Here is a 21977-nt window from a genome sequence, read left to right on the forward strand (position 1 = left end):
AGCAGGGTAAGGGTGAGGAGGAGACTTCTCCAGCCTGAGGACAGAGGGAGGGATCAGGAGGTGTCAGCTGTGAGTCAAAGTTAGGAAGCGTTTCTCCTTACCCTTTTTATGCATGTCACTGTACCTGCAATGGCAGCCCAGACACTGGTGCCTGGGACCTCCACAAACCTTTCAGGGACCCCTGGAGCAGGCAGTGCCCAGTGCCGGGGCTCAGCCTACTTGCTGGGGCAGGGGGCTTGGGACATCTGCCAGCACTTTCCTCTCAGCTCCTGGACCAAGAAAGATGCGCCAGGGGGACAGGCATTCCCATCACATCCCAACCTACAGGACATCTGGTCCGGGTTTTGCCAGGGGAGTCTCCACCACACGGCACAGCTGAAGCTGGGGGCACGGGGGCACCATGGACGTGCCCAACATTTTTGGAGAAGCACTTTCTTCACTTTCTTGACTTTCAGGGCTTTCTGCTCAAGCCAGTCAGGAACAGGAGAGGCTTGTTCCTGAGGAGAAACCTACAGGGCCACCCAAGACTGCAAAAACCCCTTCTCCTCAGGGCCATGTTCAAGGCAGGAGTTAGGAACATGGTCAAAGCTGTCAAGGCCAGGAGGTAGAAACAGGAGCACAAGTCCTTAGGGATATCTGGAGATGAGCACCTTCTCACTTGGTAAGATGGCAGGAGAGCCTGAGGACCTCTACAGTAAGGCACCCTAAGGTGGTATTGACCATCTGCTCTTTATGGCCAGAGCTGGAGACAGTCCTGGAGAAGTCCCAGGTCCTGCCAAACCCCCATGGGTGGGAGCATTAATTGCTCAGGAGGGGTGGGGGGAGAGGTGAAATACCTGAGAGATGACCCCAGTACAGGTGCAGCTGTAACTTGCTCTCAAAAGCACAGGAGGGCACCAAAAGCTTTAAATAAAACATTTTAAAGCATTAAATAAAATAAAAATAAAGCATTAAACAAAACGTTGATAGCTACCAAGAGCAAAGAGTCAACAACACAAACCCAGCTGGCACAAAGTTGCACCCAAGCTGGTGGCATAAAGGCCGCAGGAGACCTGCCACATGGGGGACCATGCAGGGCTGCTGCCACCTCTGTCACCCTGCCTGTCCTCTGACAGCATCTTTGTGGGGATAGTCAGGTGGAAACATTGCAGGTTTGGCTGTTGGAGGTGTCCCAAGTTGAGACAACTCAGAAGAACCCAGAAGCTTCATTGATTACAAGTTAAAGCAGTGGGGGACCCTGTCCACTCTACACAGGCAGATACATTAAATAATGACTCTTTGGATAAACAGCATCCAAAACTAGTGGAAAATAATCTTCAGGCTGTGCTGAACTGAAGCCTCATGAGTCCAAAAAACTTCAGGCACCCTTTTTTCACTCCTACATGAATTTACGGAACCACAGAATAATCTGAGTTGGAAGGGACCATCAAGGATGATCAAGTCCAACCAACTACCCTGGCACTGAGGTGTGTGGGCTTTGCTGGGCTGCACATGTGGCACCAGGAGATGAGGGCACTGCAAGGCAAATGTTCACAACATCTCAAACCTACTGAAGATGCTGTCCCAGAGAGCACACATGTCCAGAGACAAGTCCTGCTGTCTGACACTTCATGGGGATCTGACCTGATCTGGCTTTCCAACACACCTCCTCAGGCTCCTACAAGGGAACTCTCCTGGGATTTTGAAAACCAGCCAACAGCTCCCAGAAAGGGGCTGCTGGGGAGGGATCTGTCTTCATGCATCATCTCAGCAGAGTAATTCCCTTTTAGCATTCTTCCTTCCTCTCTCCTTCTCCCTCACAGGGGATTATCCCAAGCAGATGAAGAGCTGACCTCTCCCTCCCTGTGGGCAGGGAAAAGCAAACCCCTCTTGGTAGCAGCTCTGCAGAGCTGGAGAAAGCTGGAGGCCAGCTGGCTGCGTCAGCAAAGATTTAATGATCGTGGCATGGCCTGTGCAAGGCGCCTGCTGACTGTACAAGGCCCTGAGCAGCTGCAGCCTGTCAGACCCCATATGCCCTGGGGAGCTCCCCCCACCCCACTGGGGACTCCAGTCCATGCCTAGAACCCAGGCCTGGCACCCCCAGGGCTGTCATCAGGCACGATGTCCCAAGAGCATCTCAGCAGATTGCTGGACTGCAGCAGTGTCCAGCTTCCAAAGCAGTTTGAATAATTGTCTTTTCCAGGCCTGTGGTGCTAAAGCACGGACAGCAGACAGCAGTGTCTTCAGGACATTGAATAGCTGTTTCTTTGGAAGAGTGTGAGCTAGTTTTGCAGGAAACAAATCCGCTCCCAAGTCAGTGGAACTAGCAGCATGCCATTGTGTCTCGAAATCCAACACATGCCTGTGAAGGATGCTCCCGTCCCCTTCCTCTTCAGATGAGCCAGCAAAATTGAGCCCTATGGCTCTGTCCACCCTGGCAAGAGCAGGGAACCTCCTCCATCTATCAGCCTGCCTTTGGAGTGCTATGAAGATGGGCAAGGGAAGCCCCTCCAGGGTGCCTAAGTACCCCAGGGAATGGGTGGTCTCCTTCCCCAGTCCCAGATCACAGCGCTACACTAAACTTTCAGTCCAATTCCAGACAAAACTGGGTGCTGGGAAAAAAAAAAAGTGCACTTGGGACAAAATTTTTGCTTTTTCTCCTCCCAGAGATTGAGAAAAGAGTGAGTTTGCTCTGTTTTTCTGATAGTAACGCTTCCATTTAACCTTTTCTTCCCTATAGTCAAATCCACTTGGAAATGGAAAACACTGCTTCCATAGGAAATATGGAAAGGAGCTGAAATTAATTCCCATGGGAAAAGCCAGGATTGAACCCATTAGTACATACAGAGCCAAAGGGTGCTTTGGAAAGCAGAGAAGGACAGAGTGCCAGGTTGCAGCTAGAGCTACTTTGTCCCCTCAGATGGTGCTGGAAGATGCCCCAGTTAAGGAACACAAAAATTTCCCTGGTTGTTACCACACATAGCACACCAGTGCCCTGCCACTGCCTGAGTCATCTTTTTCACCTTCCCCCCACTCCTCGGGATGTGGGCACACTGTGATGGAAATGTTTGGGATGATGGATATTTCCATGTGCCTGGTTACTAGGGGCTGCAGTTCCCCAGACTGGCTGTAGGACCCCAAGCTGTCTGTCCCAGCCTCCATCCCAGTGTCCTCCCATCTCTGTGCTCAGCCCTGCGCCGCAGAAGCAACCATGCTCTGAGCCCAGTGCTGCACCAACCACAAACCCCACAGGAAAGAACGTGGCTTGTGGGTCTTCTGCACATGATAATTCAGCTTTCCACAGTGGATCTCTGTGGGAGGAGGCAACGGAGAAACCGGAAAACATCCCCTCTCCCAGGGGTGCCTTGGGAGAATCTCACCATGGCAGAGCAGGCCAAGGTAGCACCAGAGGGGGGTCTGGCACCCACCCACCTGCAAAAACACCCCGTGGAAGAGACAACCCATGTGGGTCTCAGATTCAGTCAAAGAGAGAAACAGAGAGTTTCTAGCCAGGCAGAAGCCTGGGAAAGAGTTGGAAAATAATGTAAATAATTCTTTATCTCTCTTGTTTTTCACATTGCTTATAGTTAAGTTCTATCACTGTGTGTCAAGCACTCTGCACCAATGGTATAGGTTATTTTCATTTCGGGAACAATGGAGTTGGTCCTCACGAAGCTCTGTATAAAAGAGTGGTGCATTTGAATAAACCAGAGTTTTATTCTCAGCAGCCTTCTGAGTGAGTCTCCTCATCCCCGTCCTGCCTCGACAGCGACAAACCCATCCTCCAAAACCCTGGATAGTCCTACGAAGCACCCCTTTGGCACCCTTTCCTTGGTAAGGGCTCGAAGCCACCCCAGAAGACGCAGCCCAGCTGGGACATGGTGCTTCTCTGAACTGCTGACCCAGCAGCAACTTCCCTGCTGTGCTGTTTGCCAGCTGTGTCCGAGCTGGCCGGGAGGAGCCTTCCCTCCCTTCCAGCGCCGTTTGGGGACACACTCTTCGCTTCCCAAGCCACCTCAGGGGGTCACCACCACTCCAGCGGGGATTTCCAGCTCCCATCCATCCAGCCCATCCAGGGTGTGAGTGTCCCCCTCCAGCCCACTCTGCAGACCCCTTCCATGCTGGCACAGCCGGGACACAGCATGGCTCCAGCAGCCAATCCATTCCCCAAAACCAGCATGGTGTGTGCTGGGTTAATGTTTTCCCTATTACTTCACTCTGGCCTCTGTTCTTACGGAAAAAACCAAACCATCTGGTAATAATATTTCTCTAATAGCTGTCTGGGTCTGTGGGAAAGCTTGGCTCAGTTTCTTAGGGACGATGAGAGGGTCGAATGAGAGGGAGGTTGTGCATACGGCGTGGGAGCTGGAGGAGAGGAGATAATGCTTTCAGGATCCTTTTCCTGGGCCACCCCAGCACTTGCAGGGATTCTCAACTCACAGGGGAGGCACAGGACGCCAGGATGTCACACATTTGGGGTACCTCACAGCTTAAGGGTCGCACTCTCTTCCTCTGTCCCACAGTGGAGGCGTGAAGCTGGGCACCAAGCTTCATTTCCAGGACTTTCCCCCTGCCTCCGTTTTACACTCAGAAAATAGAAATAGCCCAAAGCATGGGGTTTAGGGAGCTGGGAGCATCACTGTTTGGGAGCAAAACTGGCTCAAACCAGAAAGCTCAGCAGCACCTGCGCTGTCTTCCTGTTCATGGAGAAAAGGCAGCACCCTGGGACATGCCACCTTCAGCCCTGGGGACATGACTGGAGGGACAGGGGACAGAGGAACACCCTCTTGTGGAGCACATCCAGGAAAAATGGGTGGAAAACCGCACACAAACCCCATCAGCAGCTGAGCAGGGAATATTTTCCACTCTTCTGCGATAAAAGGCGTGGCTTGGGTGATTTCCAGGAAGCAGAGTACGCCTGCCGGGCTGGGCACACGTTCCCTGGAGAAGGAAGGCCCCAGGCGCTTGAGGAACAGCAGAGCAGCTGCCAGGCACAGCCCTGTCTCCAGCTGGGGGGACTGCAAGCGCTGGTTCCACCCAGCCCCACACTCCCAGAGCCCAGCCTGCATCACCAAACTTTGAAGGAACAAGCTACACAGGTTGGAAACCTGCTTTTCCTCTGCAGAGGATTGCAGCCCCCCTCTGCATGCTTGTGGATGCAGGCATCAAACCAAAGCATCAATCCCAAAGCCTTGGGAAGGACAGAACAAGCATCTTCCTTGTTGGCTGCCCTCTGCATATCTCAGCTGGCTGCCTGGCACAGTGCAGCACAGAGCCAGCCGGATCCTTTCTGTAGTTTTCCACAGCCCAGGAGCTTGCAAGTGTCTAGCAAACTCCCAGAGGTTCCCAGCAGCCCCTTTCCAGGCTGTTTCTGCTCCCATTTTTATTAAGCATGCATGTTCATACTCGTTATTTTTACCACCCCAGCAGCTGTCCAGGCTCCAGGTGTGTCTGTGCCCTTCCAGAGCAGTGCTGTGATGCAGCAAGGCATGCAGCCCAGCTCCCTCCACACCAGAGCCAGATCCAGCTGCAGCCTTTTCCTAGAAGGATGAAACAAGTCAGCCACCCTTCCTGGCAAGAATGCCTTCCCAGCCCACTCTAAGCACTGCTGATTGTTCTCGGATCTTCCACAGACAATGAGAAGCAAATGCAAACCACCCAGCCATGGAGATGGGAGAATGACTTTACACTGAAAGTACTTTTTTGTTGGATATGGAAGGAATCCTTTCCTGTGAGGGTGCTGAGGCCCTGGCACAAGGTGCTCAGAGAAGCTTGGCTGCCCCTGGAAATGTTCAAGGCCAGGCAGGACGGGGCTTGGAGCAACCTGGGATAGTGGAAGCTGCCCCTGCCCATAGCAGGAGGGTGAAATGAGATGATCTTTAAGGTCTGTTCTAAACCAAACCACTCCATGGTTCTAGGATTGCTCTCCTCAAGCCTATTTCTTCTGCTCCATGCAGCAGATTCTACCACAAGCTGCAGCCAGGGGAATCCCAGCAGGGTGCAAAGATAAGCATCTCCCCACCACAAGTTTATTATTTTTAGAGGCACAACCAAAGGTAAACAGGCTGTTTTAATCTCCAAATACTCACTCTCTCAGCCGGAAGCCACGGAGCTGCAGCCAGCACAAAGGGCTGGATGCAATGAACGGGGCTGTGGAGCCTCTGCACCCTTCAATGCCTCCAGTGGGGCACAGAGGCTTTCTCTTGCAGCTGGTGAGTCCTGCAGAGGTTAAGCCAGGGCGTTCAGATGGTTCACATCCCTCTGCATCCCACCTCTCAAGCCTGGGCAGGGATTCAAGCCATGTACTGGGGTGGGTGGACACAATAACCTTTGGGGTTGTTTGCGCACACAGCCCCACTGACCCCTCCCCTGGGGCTGCTCCCACCTGGAGCTGGTTCTGACTCTGGGAAAGTCTCCCAGCTCAGCAAAGGCTGATGAAGGTGCTTTATGGATGGCCCAGGGCTTGCAGGGAGGGGGAAAAGGAGCCCTGAGCCATGTTTCCCAGAGCATTGCTCTCAGTCAGTGACACCTCACTTTGGATGGTCTCCATGGTGTGCTGCTCTGGGAAGGGGATGGGAACAGCAATAGGGGCTTTTCTCCAAGTGAAAGCATACAACCAACTCCTGGGCAGGAGGAACCCAGAAAACCTGGTTTTTAGTCAAAACTGGGTGCCAGGCCTGGAGATGTATGTTGTGGTTGGCTTGTCAGGAAGCAAGGCAGGGCACCCCAGCCAAGGGCATGTCAGAGGTGGCACAAACAAGGGGAGGATGACTGCCAGGTTCCACAGAGATTTGGGGCTGCTGGTCCCTGGGGTTAAGCAAGGGTGTAGAGAAGGATGAACTGCCCTGGCAGCCACAGCCCCTTTGCAGGGCCAAACGGGAGAAGGGGGTGAGGTTCACTCAGGAATTATAATTCCAGATGGAGAAAAAAGGTTAATACAGCATTTTCTGCCTTTGTTTCCACATAGGGCAGAGGTCTGGGCCAGCAGTGCTGGCCTCTCCTGGGTGTGTGTCAAGCCCAGGGTCGGATGGGCTGGAGATGGAGACTCTCACAGCACCAGGGCAACATGCAGAGCTGGGACAGCACTCTGGCTTCTGTTCTCAAGTAGAAAGGAATTATGCCAGAGGAAAACCATGCTCCAATGTGTCCAAAAATAGCACCAGGGCTGCTCCAAGGTCCAGCAGGGCTGGCATGTGGTGGGCTGGTGGGGTGTGTTTGAGAGCTGCCATTGTGTGGGGCTGGATGGGGAGCCTGTACAACATCTGGATCGCTGGGCTGCTCCCAGGGCCCAGCAGTGACTCATGCTTGCTATAAACACGTCCCCTGATGGATAATGAATCCCGGTTGTCACTGCCTTTTGGGAACGCTCTGGATTCTCTTTGCAGTGTTCCCCCTGTCCCGTTCCCCCTCCCTCCTGGCAGCCCTGCTCCCATATGGGATCATTTCCTCATGCTGAGTGGAGCCAGGGCTCTGAGGCCCATTTTCCAAACCACGGTTTGCTTCATGGGCTGAATTTCCACGTTAACCATTCGGGGGACATTGAGACTTTTGTGCTACGGAGGTACCCCCAGCACCTCACCTCTCTCCCTGTGGGTGGCTCACTGTCCAAACCATGGCTCCCCAGCCTCATTCCACTCACCACGGAGGGCACCTCAAGCAACAAAAGCTTTATTGCAATGACACGGATAAGCCACGAAATACATTGCGAAGCGGCAGGCGCGGGAGGGCCGATGAGGGAGCGCAGATAAGGGTGGTGGGAAGTGCTGGCTCGCAGTGGGTACCTCTGCACACTCGCTGCAAGCTGCTGTCCTTTTGAGAGCTGCTGCCCCGTGCCTCGGCTGAGGGAGCAGGGCTGGGCAGACATGGCTAGGGGGTTCAGGCTGTCGCCCCAAGGGTGCCACGAAGGAGCGGGAGAAGCTCGCAGGAAGCTGGCAGCATCTTTGGAGGGGGCTCAACATCAGCCACTGGCACCAGGTCAGGCGGTGAAGGTGTTCCTCCCGTGGGGGTCAGGATCTGCAGAGCTAGGGGGCAAGCAAGGAAGATGGTCAGGGCTCAGCCAAGGCTCTGGTACCAGTGCCTCGTGGCCTTTCAAGCTACAAGAACATGAGGCTGCTTCAACACCCTGAGTGTGATGCTGAAATCACCCACACCACAAAAAGCAAAGCTGGAGGAGCCATGCTCACACAGAGCTCTGCCACACCACAACAAATCTCCCTTTTTTCCCAGGGGAGCTCACACCAAACACATCCAGCATGAGCTGGGCTGCCAGGTGAACCAAGCCGGTTGCCCAGTGTGCTGCATTTGCCTCAGGGGCTCTCACTGAGGGCTGAGAGCAGCCTTTTGGGAGCTTCAGAGAAGTCATCTGAACACACTGAGGCTGTTGCCAGGCTGAGGATCTGCCCTTTCTCTGCTCTACAAACCCCTGGCTGCAGGGGTGGTGACTGGAGAGCTGGTTCTGCTGGACCCCATCAGTAAGATTTGGGGGTGATGAGCAAGGGCACAGCTGTGCTGGGAGTGATGGGAAGCTGAGAGAGGAGCACTGGGGAAGGGCACACATTCCCTACAACCTCTGCCTGGCACTGCACTGCACCACCCTGCCTCTGGAAATCACACTTCAGCCCAAAATATGTCAAGGGGAGGTCTACTTGCAACAAGAATAAATTTTAGTCTGCAACTGAAAATTTGTTTTAAGCATAGAGATGGCAGTTTATGTGGGTTTGCATTTTTAACTAGCTTTTTACTGAGAGTTCCTCTGCGGTGCTCCTGTAAGAGATGTGGGAGCATGGCTGCGTGTTGGGCAGCACGGAGGACCATCCCTTGGGAAAACCACATCAGCAGCTGCAGCAGCAGTGTCAGGTTACATCACGGCAATGTCCTCCCACCAAAAAACCCTCCACACTGCTAATTGACTGCTTTTGGGTGAGCACATTATGTCCTGCTCCTCTTTGCACCGGGAAATCCTCTTGGATGTCTGCTGTGGTTTGATCCCAAGCTGTGCACGCAATCCTCAGTTCTGGTGCGATGCTGCCCCATCCTTCGGTGCTCTGTGTGTCTGGCCATGCTGCCAGCTGGCTGCTGGCCCATCTTGCCACGCTTGCACAGAGCATCTCACACCCTCAACGTGCCCACACTCCCGTGGGGCATCCTGTGCCACCCAGTCCCATTGGCCACAACAAAACCCAGAGAAGCTCCAAAGACAAGCACCACTCATCCCATTTGACCCAGACACAAATTCTCTCAGTCACAGGCTTTCTCCGGGGACAAAAAGTGACACTGCCTGCAAGGAACCAGGACACAGTGCTCCAAGTGTGCTTCTAATATTCCAGTCCTCATGCACATCCCAGCCTGTCTTTTTGGGATCAAAGCAGTTCCTTCCGGAAACAGCACATGTGCCCTAAATCAGCCACAGTTCTGCAGTTCAGGATGGGGCTCACACCAAAGCCTCCTCCTGCTGCTCCATCCTCATCCCCATCCCCTGGCTGGTTTTCTTCTCCTTGTGCAGAGTGGACTTGATCATAATTTCTGGGAAGAGACATTGCTGTGGTTAAACTGCCTAAACACAAGGGTGGGAATCCAGAGCCGGGCTGGCTTTGAACTTGGCTTTATTGGATCTCTGGGATGCCTTCAGAGAGATCTGCAGTGTTCTCTTCCTCTTTGCAGGATAAGGGCACTGGGGCAGAGTGGAAGGAGCGCTGCACATCAGGGTGGAGGGAGTTGCACATCTGGTACATTCAGTACTTCCTAAAAGTCCCTGCCACGTTACCCTTTGGACAAGGGCTTGGGGCTTGCTGCACAGCACAGCAGATCAGGATCTGCAGCTGCATTCCTTTTGAAGGGAAAGCAAAAATATCCTCTCAGCAGAGTCCCAGCTCCCTGTAACATCCAGCGTGGGAGCAGGGGGACTGCATGGAGACCATGACCTTTCTGCAAGTCATTCCAGCAGCTGCAGAGGCTCCTGTTGCCAGCCAAGGCACAGAGCAGCAGCTTGGGAATGCCTCCCTGGGGACCACAGGCATGGACCTACCCAGCAAAACCTCGTCCTTCTGCCAGCCAGAGTGGGCTCGGGCCAGCATAAGGGGGTGACTTGTGCCACCCATGGCCAAGGAGATGCTCGACACACATCCTCGCCCATGGGGACTGGCTCCATGAAGGTCCCAGCACTGACGGGTCATTCCTGCAGAGGGGCACGGTGCCAGTCACCCGCTCGAGGGATGTCCCTGCCCGTCACCAGTGTCACGGACACACACACAGAAGTCCACTCCCTTTCCAGCAGCATCGGGCCAGCGGCTGGAAGCACCGGACATCCCAGTGCCGCCCCCATCCCGGCGGGGCTGCGGATGCATCCATGAAAAGCTGGGCAATAGGGACATCTAGTGACCATCGGAGGGTGCCCAGGGCCGGGGCTCGGCTACCCCCGGGGCGGGGGCTGCAGCCAGGCAGGGCTGGGGGAGATGCCTTCCATCCCTGTGGCCAAGGAGAAAATGGGATTAAGCATTCATCCCTGCCACACCACGCGGAGATCTCCCAGAAACTCTAACTCTGCCCGTACTGGAGGCAGGAGATTACCCTTGCTAATGCATAAACTGGGAATTAATATAATTTAAAGTGACTAGCATGGATACAATAACAAATGCTGGAATAACAGCTCAAAGAGAGTATGAAATGTAAAGAGTCTCCCCAGTGAAAGTCACTTTCCCTTAGGGGAAATGGTCTATTTTTTTTCAGCCTTAGTCTGTACTAGATTTCCAAATACAGTCTAGGGGCAAAAAATGCACAAAACAATAATCCAAACAATTTTGGGAGCACGACACGGATATGCATGGGGAGTGGGGACCTTCAGCTGAGGCCAAAGGGCTGAGCACAGACCTCAACTGGCCCCTCTCTGATGGAGACCCCCACACGCCAGGGGCAGGAGGAGGCATTGGACCAACACCTTCCAGTCAAAGTCAAACATCCCCCTAAATAACTCATTCCTAAAGAGTTTGACTGAGTTGGTTGCTTCCAGAAATGTTAAATCATTCTGGCTGGATAACATTGTATTGTTTTGGGAGAGAAAAGCAATGTACTAAAGCTATTCTGTTGATTAACTGGAACATACACCTTGTTCTGAACAGTCACTGTAATACTAGAGATTTTTTCCCAATGGCATGGCTGTGGACGCATCATCACAGTATTTTAAGTTCATCTAAAATGGAAAGCCAAGACCTATCACAAATCAAAGCAAAACATTGAGGCTCCTTCCGAAGAAAATAGCAAATCTCCTTTTGAGTCATCCCAAGGAAATCAAAGCTGAGTTTGATACATTCGTTGTGATTTTGTTGTTATCCTTGTTGATATCAACATGCTCCCAGGAGATGCTGCAATGGTTTCAACACCTTTTTTTTTCTCCAAACCTCGCTCAAGCCCAGATGATGATGGATAAGTGATTCCCACATAACACTGCAGTTTCTTTTTTTTTTTCCCTTTTCCAGTTTGCAAAATAAGCTTGGCAATGTGACCCCCACAAAGAAAAGGGAATGCCAGGACAAGGGATGCTTCAGGTTGTCCTGTGCAGTGTCAGGAGCTAAACTCAATGATCCTTGTGGATCCCTTCCAGCTGAAGACATTCTAGGATTCTATGACTGTGCAGTGCTCCTGTGAGGTGACCCAGGTGACTGCTACTGCTTGGACTGTCCCTTGTTCCCCTGTGGCCATATCCAGCATTCCCTGGAGCACTCCCATAAGCACAGATCCTTGTGGCAGCACAAGCCTTGGACACAAGGTCTTGGACACCTGCCTGATATCAGAGCAATACTCATATCCAGCCTCTTCTGCCACTGATTCCTGGGGTGACTTCCCTGCAGCCTGGCTGGGTGATGGATGCCTGGCAGCAGGTTTGGATGGGGATGGTACCCAGAGGGGATCTTATCTGTAGGTTCGCTGGCGTGGGGATGGGTGCAGAGGTATTGCTGCAGTCTGCTCCCCCTCTCCAGCAGCCTCTGAGCTCAGCTGCATCTGGCAGACCCAACCTGGCATTTGCTATTTTCGGCAGCACTCTCTCAGTGGAGGTGGGGAAGGGCACAGGGAGCACACACAGAGCAGAGGAATTCAGGGCAGCTGTGATCTGCAGTCACTGTGCAAAGCCATTTCCATGTCCACCATGCTGTCACACTCCCTGGCCTTCCCCAGGTGTCCTTGTTGGCCTGGGATGGATTTCTGAGTCTTGGTCAACGTGATTCTGCTGCTGCTGTGCCTCCATATTCTCGTTGAGAAGAAGCTCTCCTCATGCTCCAGCATGTCCTGCAGTCCCACAGAGGAGCTAAGAATGGCAGGGTGGGCTGGCTTCCTCCATACACGATCCCTCTCCAAGGGCACAGCACTCCAGGCTGCTGTGGAGGGTGGTGACAGTGGGATGTGAAGCTTTTGCCGTGGCTCACCCCCCAGGCCACTGGAGTTGTTATTTTCATGGGATCTCAAACACAGATATTTTATTCTTCCAACAGATAAAACACTTGTTCTAAAGCAGAATGAGGAACAGGAGAAGATGAGGAGTGCCCCTTGCCAACAACTGACTTGGCAGGTGATTCCATGCTTTGCTGGCCAGTTGGCGACTTGGAGGAGGCCCTGTTGGGTGCCTGCCTCCCTCCATCCTCAGCATCAGCACAAATACATGGGGCAGGTGACAGCAAAGGCTGCTGGCTCCACCTGAGCCCCTCAGCACTCCACACAGCACCTGTGCTACTCTGGATGGAGAACCAGGGGATGCTCTTGAGCCTGTGTGACTGCTGCACCACCCAAAAGGCACAGTAGAACCCAAAGTGCCAAGGAGAGCAGGGCAAGGGGTTGGAGACAGCAGCAAAGCACCTTATAGAGGATCTGGGAGCACCTTTAAACCATAGAAGCTTGGAGTGCTTTGGAGAGTTGAGCATGCAAGGTTTCGGGACACCTGGGCAGAGCAAACCCTGATGCTCAGCGGCACCACCTTCACCTTTCCGGGCCCCTGGGCTGTGCTCTCATCCCCACCAGCTCCCTGCTGGAGCCCACAACCCCCTGCCCATCCGTGACTCCACTGGTGCCTGGGATCCCTGACACAGCCTGTGTGAGCGCTGAGCAAGGCAGTGCTGGAGACAGGAGGAGAAGTGGCCCAGCATCCTGGCAGGAGAAGGGTGGGAAAACTGCCAGTGGTGCCTGCTGGTACCGAGGGTCAAAGAGAGGGAAAGGCCCAAGAAGTCTTGGGGCTCATCTCGAGAAACAATATATTTCCCACGTGGTACAGTGCAAAAATGTACTGTGTGGCTGCTTCAGCTGTCTGGGGACATGCTGCATCATGGTCCCCTCATTTGCAATCTGGGGAAAGGGATAGTCAGGAATTAACAGAGGAAAAACGCACGATTCCCTGTTGGAAAGGCAGGAGAGAGAAGAAAAGCCTGGAAGCAGAAGGCAGGGCTGGGCAGAGAGAGGGTCTTGGGAAAGGGTGTGGGACACACACATGGCAGATCCGTCCAGACAATGGGGCAGTGAGAGATGATGGTTGTCACACCATAATTTATAAATTAATCCCAGGGAAAACCAAAGGATTATGCAAACCAAATACTCAGTCCTTGGAAAAAATAAAAGAAAAAACAGAAAGCATGGAATCACTCAGGAAGTGCATTGGAAGTATATTTCTCTATAAAAATGAAACAAAAAAAAATGTATGATGCTGATAATAGATAATAATAGTAATACCAGTAATAATAATGATGATAATAAAAAAATGGAGAACTCTTGCATAAAACCTCCACCTTCCCTCCAAGTTGCTAAAAAGGTGTGGAAGGATGCAGAGGGAAGGATGGGGCTGGCATTGTTGGGGCGACCCGGGAGAAGAACAGTCGGAGCCCATCAGTACCAGAGCTGCACAGACATTTATTGAACACAAACAACAAATACAGCTGGCTCACAGAGCTTCCTGAGGTTTTGCTTGTGGGGGACTGACAAAAGAGTGCTTTCAAAGACCCTGGGGGTGTGAATCCCTTACAGCTGAGTTCTTCCCACTTCCAGGTGCTTGTTAGTTAAAAAAAAAAAAAAAAAAAAGAGCATTTCTGTGTATCTGTGTGTGTGTGATTCCCTTAGTTTAGTAGGAAAATGGGCTTGTCTGGACCATGCCATGTTCCAAGAGAGAAGCCTGTGGGTTGAACCCTCACTTGGCTTCTGATTCCCAAATAACACGGGGTGAAAAGTATGCCCTTACCCTAAGGGCAGGGGCCTGAGGTGGTGAAGGTGAGCCAGGACAAGCAAGGGGAAGCACCAAAGGAAGGAGGGTGAGAAAAATTAATTCATCTGAAACACACACAGCTCTGGGTGGCATCATTATGTCCATATGCTACAGAATGTACCGGCAATGTCAACTCAAACGTATAGGTAGCTATGGTAGACTGACACTAGAGACCCCGCTAGCTCCTGAAGTCTTGCCAGTGAGAGAAAAAAAACAACGAAACCAACGCCCCCCTCCCCCCTCCCTTGTCCCCAAAAAGCAGATGAAGAATTAACATCCTAACGCTGAAAACAAGGACCATAACCAAAGAGTTTGGGAGCAGATTCAGGAGCACAGAGTAAAGAGCTTGTAAAGAAACGTTCCAGTGTGTGCATATGCGCCTGTTTATATTTGTTAGTAAAACAAAGAGTATCTGTGGAGGCAAAGGGAAGACGGTAAATGTACAGGCAGTACAGGCTGGGTGGAGTGCCGGTGGCTGGAGAGGGTCGGGTGGTGCGGAGTGGAGGATGGTGGGTGGAAATTAGAGTGCGCCCATTCCAGTGACCTCAGACGTCAGCCTAGAATAGACAGGGGCAGAGAGAGGGGTGGGGGGAAGACAAAAAAACAAGAGCTTAATCACTGGAGCAGAAAAGAAAATGAAGACCTGTGGGGCAATGCTCCTCCTCTTGCCCAGATCCCGCGTGCACTGAGTGGGCAGAGCATCACTGGGTGGCCTGGCGGTCCCCCGAGGAGGGCATGGGGGGCTGGAGCAGAGAGTCAGCGCAATGGCTGGCTGCCTTCCCCTCTCCTTACTGCAGCCAGGTTGTGGCAGGGGTGTCACCCACCAGAGGTGCTGGCAGGAGTCATCCCAGAGCACAGCTTCTTTTTCAGCAGCATCCCTCCCACGGGATGCTGTGCTAGCTCTCCTGGCTGCTTGGTTTTGCTCTGGTTTGGAAACTATCGGAGAGGCAGAGACCCATCCTGCCACCCCACCGGGTCACCTCTGCACAGGGGCAGCTCAGCCAGCCCTTCCCAGCAACTGAGCCACTTCTTTTTCTTTTCTTTCTCTCTCTTGTCTCAGGGAGTGGGGGGGGATTGGCAAGGATCTGCAGCGCAGCCACTCAGCCATGCCAGCAGGTGGGGGCTGGCCCCGTCCCTCACCCAAGCAGGGGGTGGGGTGCCACGGGCATGGGCAGCAGGGTAGCAGGGCAGGATGGGATGGCCAGGGTCAACTGTGGGTCGAGGCTTGGGTGGGTTGGGTGCAAGGAGGAGAAAGCACATACAGACCTCATTGGTGCTTCCAGCCCACACCCCAACCAGTGTAAGTCACCGCCAGCAGCCCCCTGTCCTCGAGGCCCTGCCAGCAGCCTCCCTCCTTTGCGCATCCAGGGCTGGTGGCAGGTTGGCACGGCATCAGTCCTGCCCAGGCGGATGGGCCCATTTGAGTGGCTCTGCCAGGTGGGTGCAAAGCTACCAGAAAAGTCCTATATCCCCTTAAACTCACTCCCCGAGAGTCCACAGACCCAGGCGAACAGGTCTGAGTGAGCAACCTGGACACAGCTCACTGCCTGCATGCAGCAGGTCCCCAGATCATCTCTGCAGCTGTGCCTCCCCTGCATGCTCCCCTTGCAGGCCATGCCGGCCCCCAGCCCCCATAGCATGGGCTACGTCTCTCCCCAGACAGCAGCAGTGCTGGGAACCCTTGGCCCCTGTGAAGTCCTGCTATGCCAAGCTTTTCATGATGAAAAGGAAGCAGTCAGGCTGTTCCCATGTCTTACGTTTATTGGACTGATTGTTTTCACTGAATGGAGGAAGGCCTGTTGGAGGCCTGCAAGCACGTAGAAGGGGCAGTAAGCGATGCTGGGATCCCAGCAAGCAAGCCCCAAGTGACGCCTCCCCTGCCAGTGGCTCAGATCTGTTCCTGTCCCCGTCCCCTGTCTCATCCACAGGAAAGACAGTGGCAACTTTGCCCACCTGTGAGCAAAATCCTTGAGTGAGGGTGGAGCGAAGGCAGGCACCCAGCGCAACCTGCGGCCACTCCGCCAGCAGCGTGGTGGCTCCCAGTCCCCAGCCAAAGTGCCAGCCTGAGGCCAGATGTCCTGCTGGCGATGTCTGGTCCCTGCTCAGAGGTCTCAGCAAGACACCGTCCATCCCAGCTGGCCACGGGAAGCCCTTGCTGGCCCATGGCACTGGGAGAGCGGGTTGCTCCCAGCATGCTGGCAGGACGGGATTGGCCGTGGTGGGACTGGATCGGCTGTGGTGGGAGGTGGTGGAGGTCAGCAGGGGTCTCACCTGGCATTGATGAGGTACTGCGCAAGGCTGATGTTTGCAGGGGTTCCTGTGATGGTAATCTGGCGCTCCGATGAGCCTTCCGTGGCGTTCGCGATTTTGATCTGCGCTCCTGACATCTGCCGAATTTCATTGATTTTGGTCCCTTGGCGTCCAATTATGCAGCCTATTAGCTAGGAAAGAAAGCACGGAAGGAATGTCTGAGAAGCGGCAGCTCTGGCAGTCACCAGCAGGATGTGAGCACACCTGGGACAAGAGTGACCTTAATGCCCATGAAAACAGGAGAGGGACAGCCCAGGGTGATTCCTACCAGCACGGGAGCATGGTCCTCCAAGGACACAGCCAGACCCCTGCTCTGCTCCTTGTGGGGAAGAATCTCCATTATCTGCACATGGTGCTCAGCACCTCAGAGGGCTTCAAGGAGGGCTCACTTCAGTAAGAATAATTTTCATAGTTTAATGAATGGACAATGTTTTGCAAGTATTTATCCCCTTGCCAGTCACAGCAGACCCAAAGGTGGTTTGGACACATTACTAGAAGGAAACAAGCCTGCTGCTGTCTCTGGGGAAAGGCCAGCCCCAGGAGCCTCCTCATCACCTGGTGCAGTGACCCCATCCCACATTTCTTTGATGCCACTGGGACGCCCTCAGTGCCTCTGCTACCCCCTCTAGCTCTTTTGGTGCAATCCAGTGGCTTGCCAACAGGCACAAGAGAGCACCATACAGCTGTGACACCCATAGAAAAGGTGGACTCTATGTAAAAATGCACCTTTCATACTCTTCTGAAAAAAACTGGAGCCAGATGGAGACTTGAATTTCCTCAATGATCCTCAGCGGCTTGAATTTCTTCAGTGGTCTTTGCTCGTTTGTGCATCTCCCTCAAAGCATCTCCAAAGCTTGGTAACACGTACCAAGCTTGACCAACACAGGCATGAAGTGCTCTGTATGCCCTTTTTGGCCATTTAAGCTCTTTTCCAAGGGCATTTTATACACAGAATGTTCATCTTGGCAGCTGCTGGATTTCTGCACAGATGAATACTCCTCCAAAGATGATTACTCCTCCAAATACTCCCTGATCCTTTGATCAGACCATGGGGCTGACATGGTAGTTTATCCCATATGCAACTGAATATACACTGGAAGGGTATCCACTGTCCCAGGATCTGTGGGGGGATGTTCAGCCCATCCTGGTCTTCACAGCACAGAAATAACTGCGAGATGCTTCACCAAATGAAAATCTACTGGAGAGACCTGAGGAGCTAAAGTATTTAGGCAGATGCTCAGCTATACTCAAGTTGAACAGTGTTCAAGTTTCTGACAGTCAGAGGAGCAGCAAGATAGGTATCATCCAATTTCGTTCCACAACTCCAAGCTATATCACTAAAACACACCTGCTGACTCTTAAAGGAACCCAAACCTGTCCTCTGCTTCCTGAGAGGGTGGCAGTGGGTGTTTAAAAGCCTTTGAAACAACAATGAGGAGAGCTAAGATGGAGTTTTTCCAAGATGCAGGTGATAGCATCTAGTATCTCCCAGGTGTGGTGAGAGCTGGGTCTCTGGTGAGTGAATGCTCCAAGCGCTCCTGAGTTCTCAGAGGTCTCCAGGTATCCTTTCCTGCCATGTGAGTTCTTTTTCAAGGGGTCTCTTTATATTTCTGAAGATGCCTTCATTGCTACAGTCCTCCGTGATCAGCAGATGCGGCTGCTGGAACTTCAGGAGTGCTTGCTGAGCTCCCTGCAGCCTTCTGGAGAGGTATCCTTGCTGGGTGGAGCAGATCTGGGATCAGCTGTCTCCTCTGCAGATCCCTCCCATGGTGATTTGGCCCAGGGCAAAGCACCTCCAAGGGTTTCAGTCAGCAGGTGCTCACAGGCTCTTGCACTGCCATGTCTCTTGGGTGGACAGAAGTCTTGGCAGAGGTGCCCAGCAGCTGCAGCCAGGATTGCTGCGCTTCCAGGGCACTGCCAGCTGCTGGTGAACAGCAGGAAGAAGGAGCAACAGCTGCCAGGCCCCATCCAGAGAATCCTGAAGAGGATGGGCTGAAGGTGCTGGTCAGTGATGGAGATGGGAACAGAGATTGGATGTCATCCCTCCACTTGCCCTCATCCTGATTTGAGCACAGACTGGGTCTTAATCCATAGAAACCAGTCCAGAAGCAAGTGAGGCTCATGGATCCAGGTGCTGGCTGTGTCGTGCTCTCCATCCCACCTTCTCCTTGCCCAGCATGGCTCCAGCCTTGTCCCAGCAAATATCCAGTCCAGCACCCATGTTACCACAAAGCTTCCACCTATCAGACCCCACAGCTGCCTGCCAGCAGTACTAAGATGAGACGCACTGTCCTTCAGACACTCGTGTGGCACTTCGTGGCATCAGAAATGTCCATTTCTTACCTCCTCTTCCCCAGCACCCTATCCTGTCACCACCCTTGAGCTGGAACATCATCCCACACCTGCCACAGCCTGATTAAGCAACCAAGAGTTTAATCAGGGGTGGCATGGGAGCTCTCTCCCTTTCCCAGTGCTGTCAGCTGGGCATGTTTCATGAGCATTGAGCACACTTGGAAAAGAAAATGGAACATTAAGGACTGTACCTAGGCAAGCTACCAACGGACTGAAGTCCAACGGGCACTTTGTGCTGCAGGTTGATCCCCAACGGACTGCACATGGATGAGGAAACACGGGGAAGGGGCATCTCTAAATATATTTAACAAAGCCAAATGGCTGCACATTATACATAGATGTACGCATGTATATATAAACATATATGTGTATACACACACGCACACACGGACATGCCAAGGAAGCACTTGGATTTACTTACATCATTGGGAATGGTGAGTTCATGAGTACTGGCCGGGGGACTGGCATCCAAACCTGGGCATATGCAAGGGAACATGGTTAGAGCTGGCAGAGGCAACGCGATGGAGCTCCGCTGCTTTCCCGCAACACTGCCAAGGCTGCGTCCTGCTCCAGGCTGGGAGGGGAAGGGGATCACACACTCCGGGACAAGGAGGAGGAAGACGGTTGCTACCTGACTCTGCTGGAGCTGGCTGTCACCTTCCCTGCATCCCACGAGTGTCTCGCTTCCCACCCTTCATCCTTTCCATTGTGAATGGCTTCAGAGGAGGGTGCAAGGTTCCAGCATCAACAAAGAGAAGTGGGCGAAACATCTTCCCACACAGCAGCAGAAAGCATGCCAGCTGGGACACCCACCAGCCCCACAGGAATGCTGTCCATGCACCCTCCAGCCCTCTCTGGATACAGCAGCATTGAGCTGCTGGCATGTGACAGCAGCTTTGTGCCCCAAAACCAGCGTCCCTGCAGGATCTGGTGGTACAAGTCCCCTGCAAGCCCCACAGACTCTCATGCTGAATTTGAACCAGACTGCTAAGACATGTAACCTAGCTAGACTCAGGGTCAGCTGTCCTTCTTACTCCCAAGGGAAAGCAAGATAAACAGTATGGAGATTTAGATCCTGCTTCCCTCCAAAATTACACAGCGAGGCGCGAAGGCAGCAGTGTGCTTCCTCCCACCCTCCCCTGAGTCAGGGACAGCTCTCTCCTCCATGGTGGGAATGGCTTCAGCCAGCAAGATACTCTGTCAGTGCAGCTCCAGAAGTAAGAGGACACCATGCCATAGTGCTCCTAGGACAAAGCCTGCCTCTTCCATGGTTTCCCATATTAAATCACCTCATAGCAAAGCAGAGACTGTCCTATGTCAAATCTGCAAGAAAGAAGCTGTCTGGTGCCTGACAGGAATTTGCAGTAACTGGGGAAAAAACCCCTAAGCCTTATGATATAAACCACCGATGAAAGCTTGTAAGAGCAGAAATGACTGCCAGATATGTATCCACGGAAAGAGAGTGGTTAAGGAGGTGCAGAATAGAGAAGCGCAAAGAGACTGGAACTGCAGGGCTCCTGCAAAACAAGACAGCAGCAGCACCCAATTCCTCACATATTTCCATGGAGAGCCTCAGCACAGAGGAAGAGGAGCTCTGGTTATCTCTGATATGCTCATGCATGATCTTACGATGTTAGGAAGTGAGGGTGATGAAGTCCTGGTGCCAGTTGTCCAGAGAAGCTGTGGCTGTCCCATCCCTGGAAGTGTTCACAGCCAGGGTAGGTGGGATTTAGAACAACCTGATCTAGTGGAAGGTGTCCCTGCCCTGGCAGTGGGGTAGAACAAGCTAGGCTGTAAGGGTCTTTCCAGCCCAAACCATTCCATGACTATGTGACAATGTACTTCCTGTGCTTTCCTGAATGCATCTTCCCAGACACGCATAGCTGACATTTGCCTGCAGGAGGCTTCCTCACCAGATTTTTCACTTAGAAGCACAGAGAGAAGAGGAATTGCAGGGAATGAGGATGCAGATCCTCCAGCTGGCATCCCTCTGCTATCATTTGCCCCTGCCAGGGGTAATAATGCCAAAATCTGCACAAAACATCTCCTGCCCAGACATTACATCACAGTCAATGCTCAATGCTGACTTTACAGCACACACTTCACCTGGACTGGCTGGTACACTGAGCCTCCTCACAGTTTGGGGGACGGTGGACTTCACCTATCACAGACATATCCCTCTGATTAGGGTGCCCCTCTCCCTCGGCCATGTTACAAGGCTCAGTTCAGCAGCAGCCTGGGTGTGGCAGAAAATGTCTTCTGAAGGGAAGAGAGCATCAGTGAGGGCTCCCAGCAGCACTGAGGCATCCAGGGATCTTAGGGAATATAAACTAAGCTGCTTAGGCTCCTAAGCAGCATCCTCCATCCACCACTCAGGTGACATGGATGATGCTGAAAGCCCTTGGGACACCTGGTGCCATGGTACTGCACCATCCCTGCCTCACATAGCCTTTGAGGAATGGCCACATACTTCTCCGTGACCTGGAGACTGTTTATTTTATCACTCCAGATCCTCCTTCTCCGATATGTGCAAGTAGTCCTTGAGGCTGTAACCTTGAGGGTGTCAGGGCAGGATTAATGCCTTGGGTGACTGCAAAGGGCAAAGGGGGCATGCAGAAAACATGGCTGCACAGGTCAGCGTCATAAAATCTGTATTTCTGCAGTTTTGTGCGGTCTATTTGCCCGGGCTACGCTTGCTTTCATAATAGGCTGCTGTCACCAAACCTTTGAGGCATGCATAGGATGGCTGTGCGTCCCAGGTCTGGTTCATCCTGCCTGTGAGCCTCCAGGTCTTGGCATAGCTCCTTTATGCAATGGTAGGAAAAGAAAGACAAATCTCTTCCTCACAAACAGATGAATGTGGGACATCTGACAGCAAAATTTCTCCAAGGCTGCAGCCACACTTTGGCTCCTCAGGGTCCTGTCCCACTAAAACTGCAACTCACCCCGAATGGCTCGGAGCTGCATGTCATGGCTGTTCCCACCGGCACTGTTCTGTGGTTTCTGAGTAAAGTTTGTGCAAAATCAAATGAAGGAATAAGGGTGATGACTCTGGTATCTTCCTGGTACACAGACAACATTGAGGGAGACCTCACTGCACCTG

At 52.8% G+C, this 21977-nt stretch overlaps 1 protein-coding gene across 34 annotated transcripts in view; it reads right to left on the reverse strand.

Moving 5' to 3' along the window:
* Nucleotides 1-7631: 7631 nt before the first annotated feature.
* The window catches only part of PCBP3 (poly(rC) binding protein 3), a 56370-nt gene continuing 42024 nt past the window's right edge, over nucleotides 7632-21977 (reverse strand). For 9 of the 34 annotated variants that reach the window (XM_072931925.1, XM_072931926.1, XM_072931927.1 and 6 more), the window contains 3 exons: nucleotides 19296-19348; nucleotides 16484-16653; nucleotides 15647-16165 (listed from right to left, as the gene is read on the reverse strand). In XM_072931925.1, coding sequence (XP_072788026.1) covers nucleotides 15928-16165; nucleotides 16484-16653; nucleotides 19296-19348 — 461 coding nt within the window. In that variant the 3' untranslated portion in view covers nucleotides 15647-15927. Of the gene's footprint in view, nucleotides 8001-13843; nucleotides 14770-15641; nucleotides 16166-16483; nucleotides 16654-19295; nucleotides 19349-21977 lie in introns of those variants that run through there. The other 25 variants (XM_041717394.2, XM_041717388.2, XM_041717399.2 and 22 more) reach the window with 9 other exon arrangements.

This window comes from Taeniopygia guttata, chromosome 7, assembly GCF_048771995.1.
Source record: "Taeniopygia guttata chromosome 7, bTaeGut7.mat, whole genome shotgun sequence".
Taxonomy (NCBI): Eukaryota; Metazoa; Chordata; class Aves; order Passeriformes; family Estrildidae; genus Taeniopygia; species Taeniopygia guttata.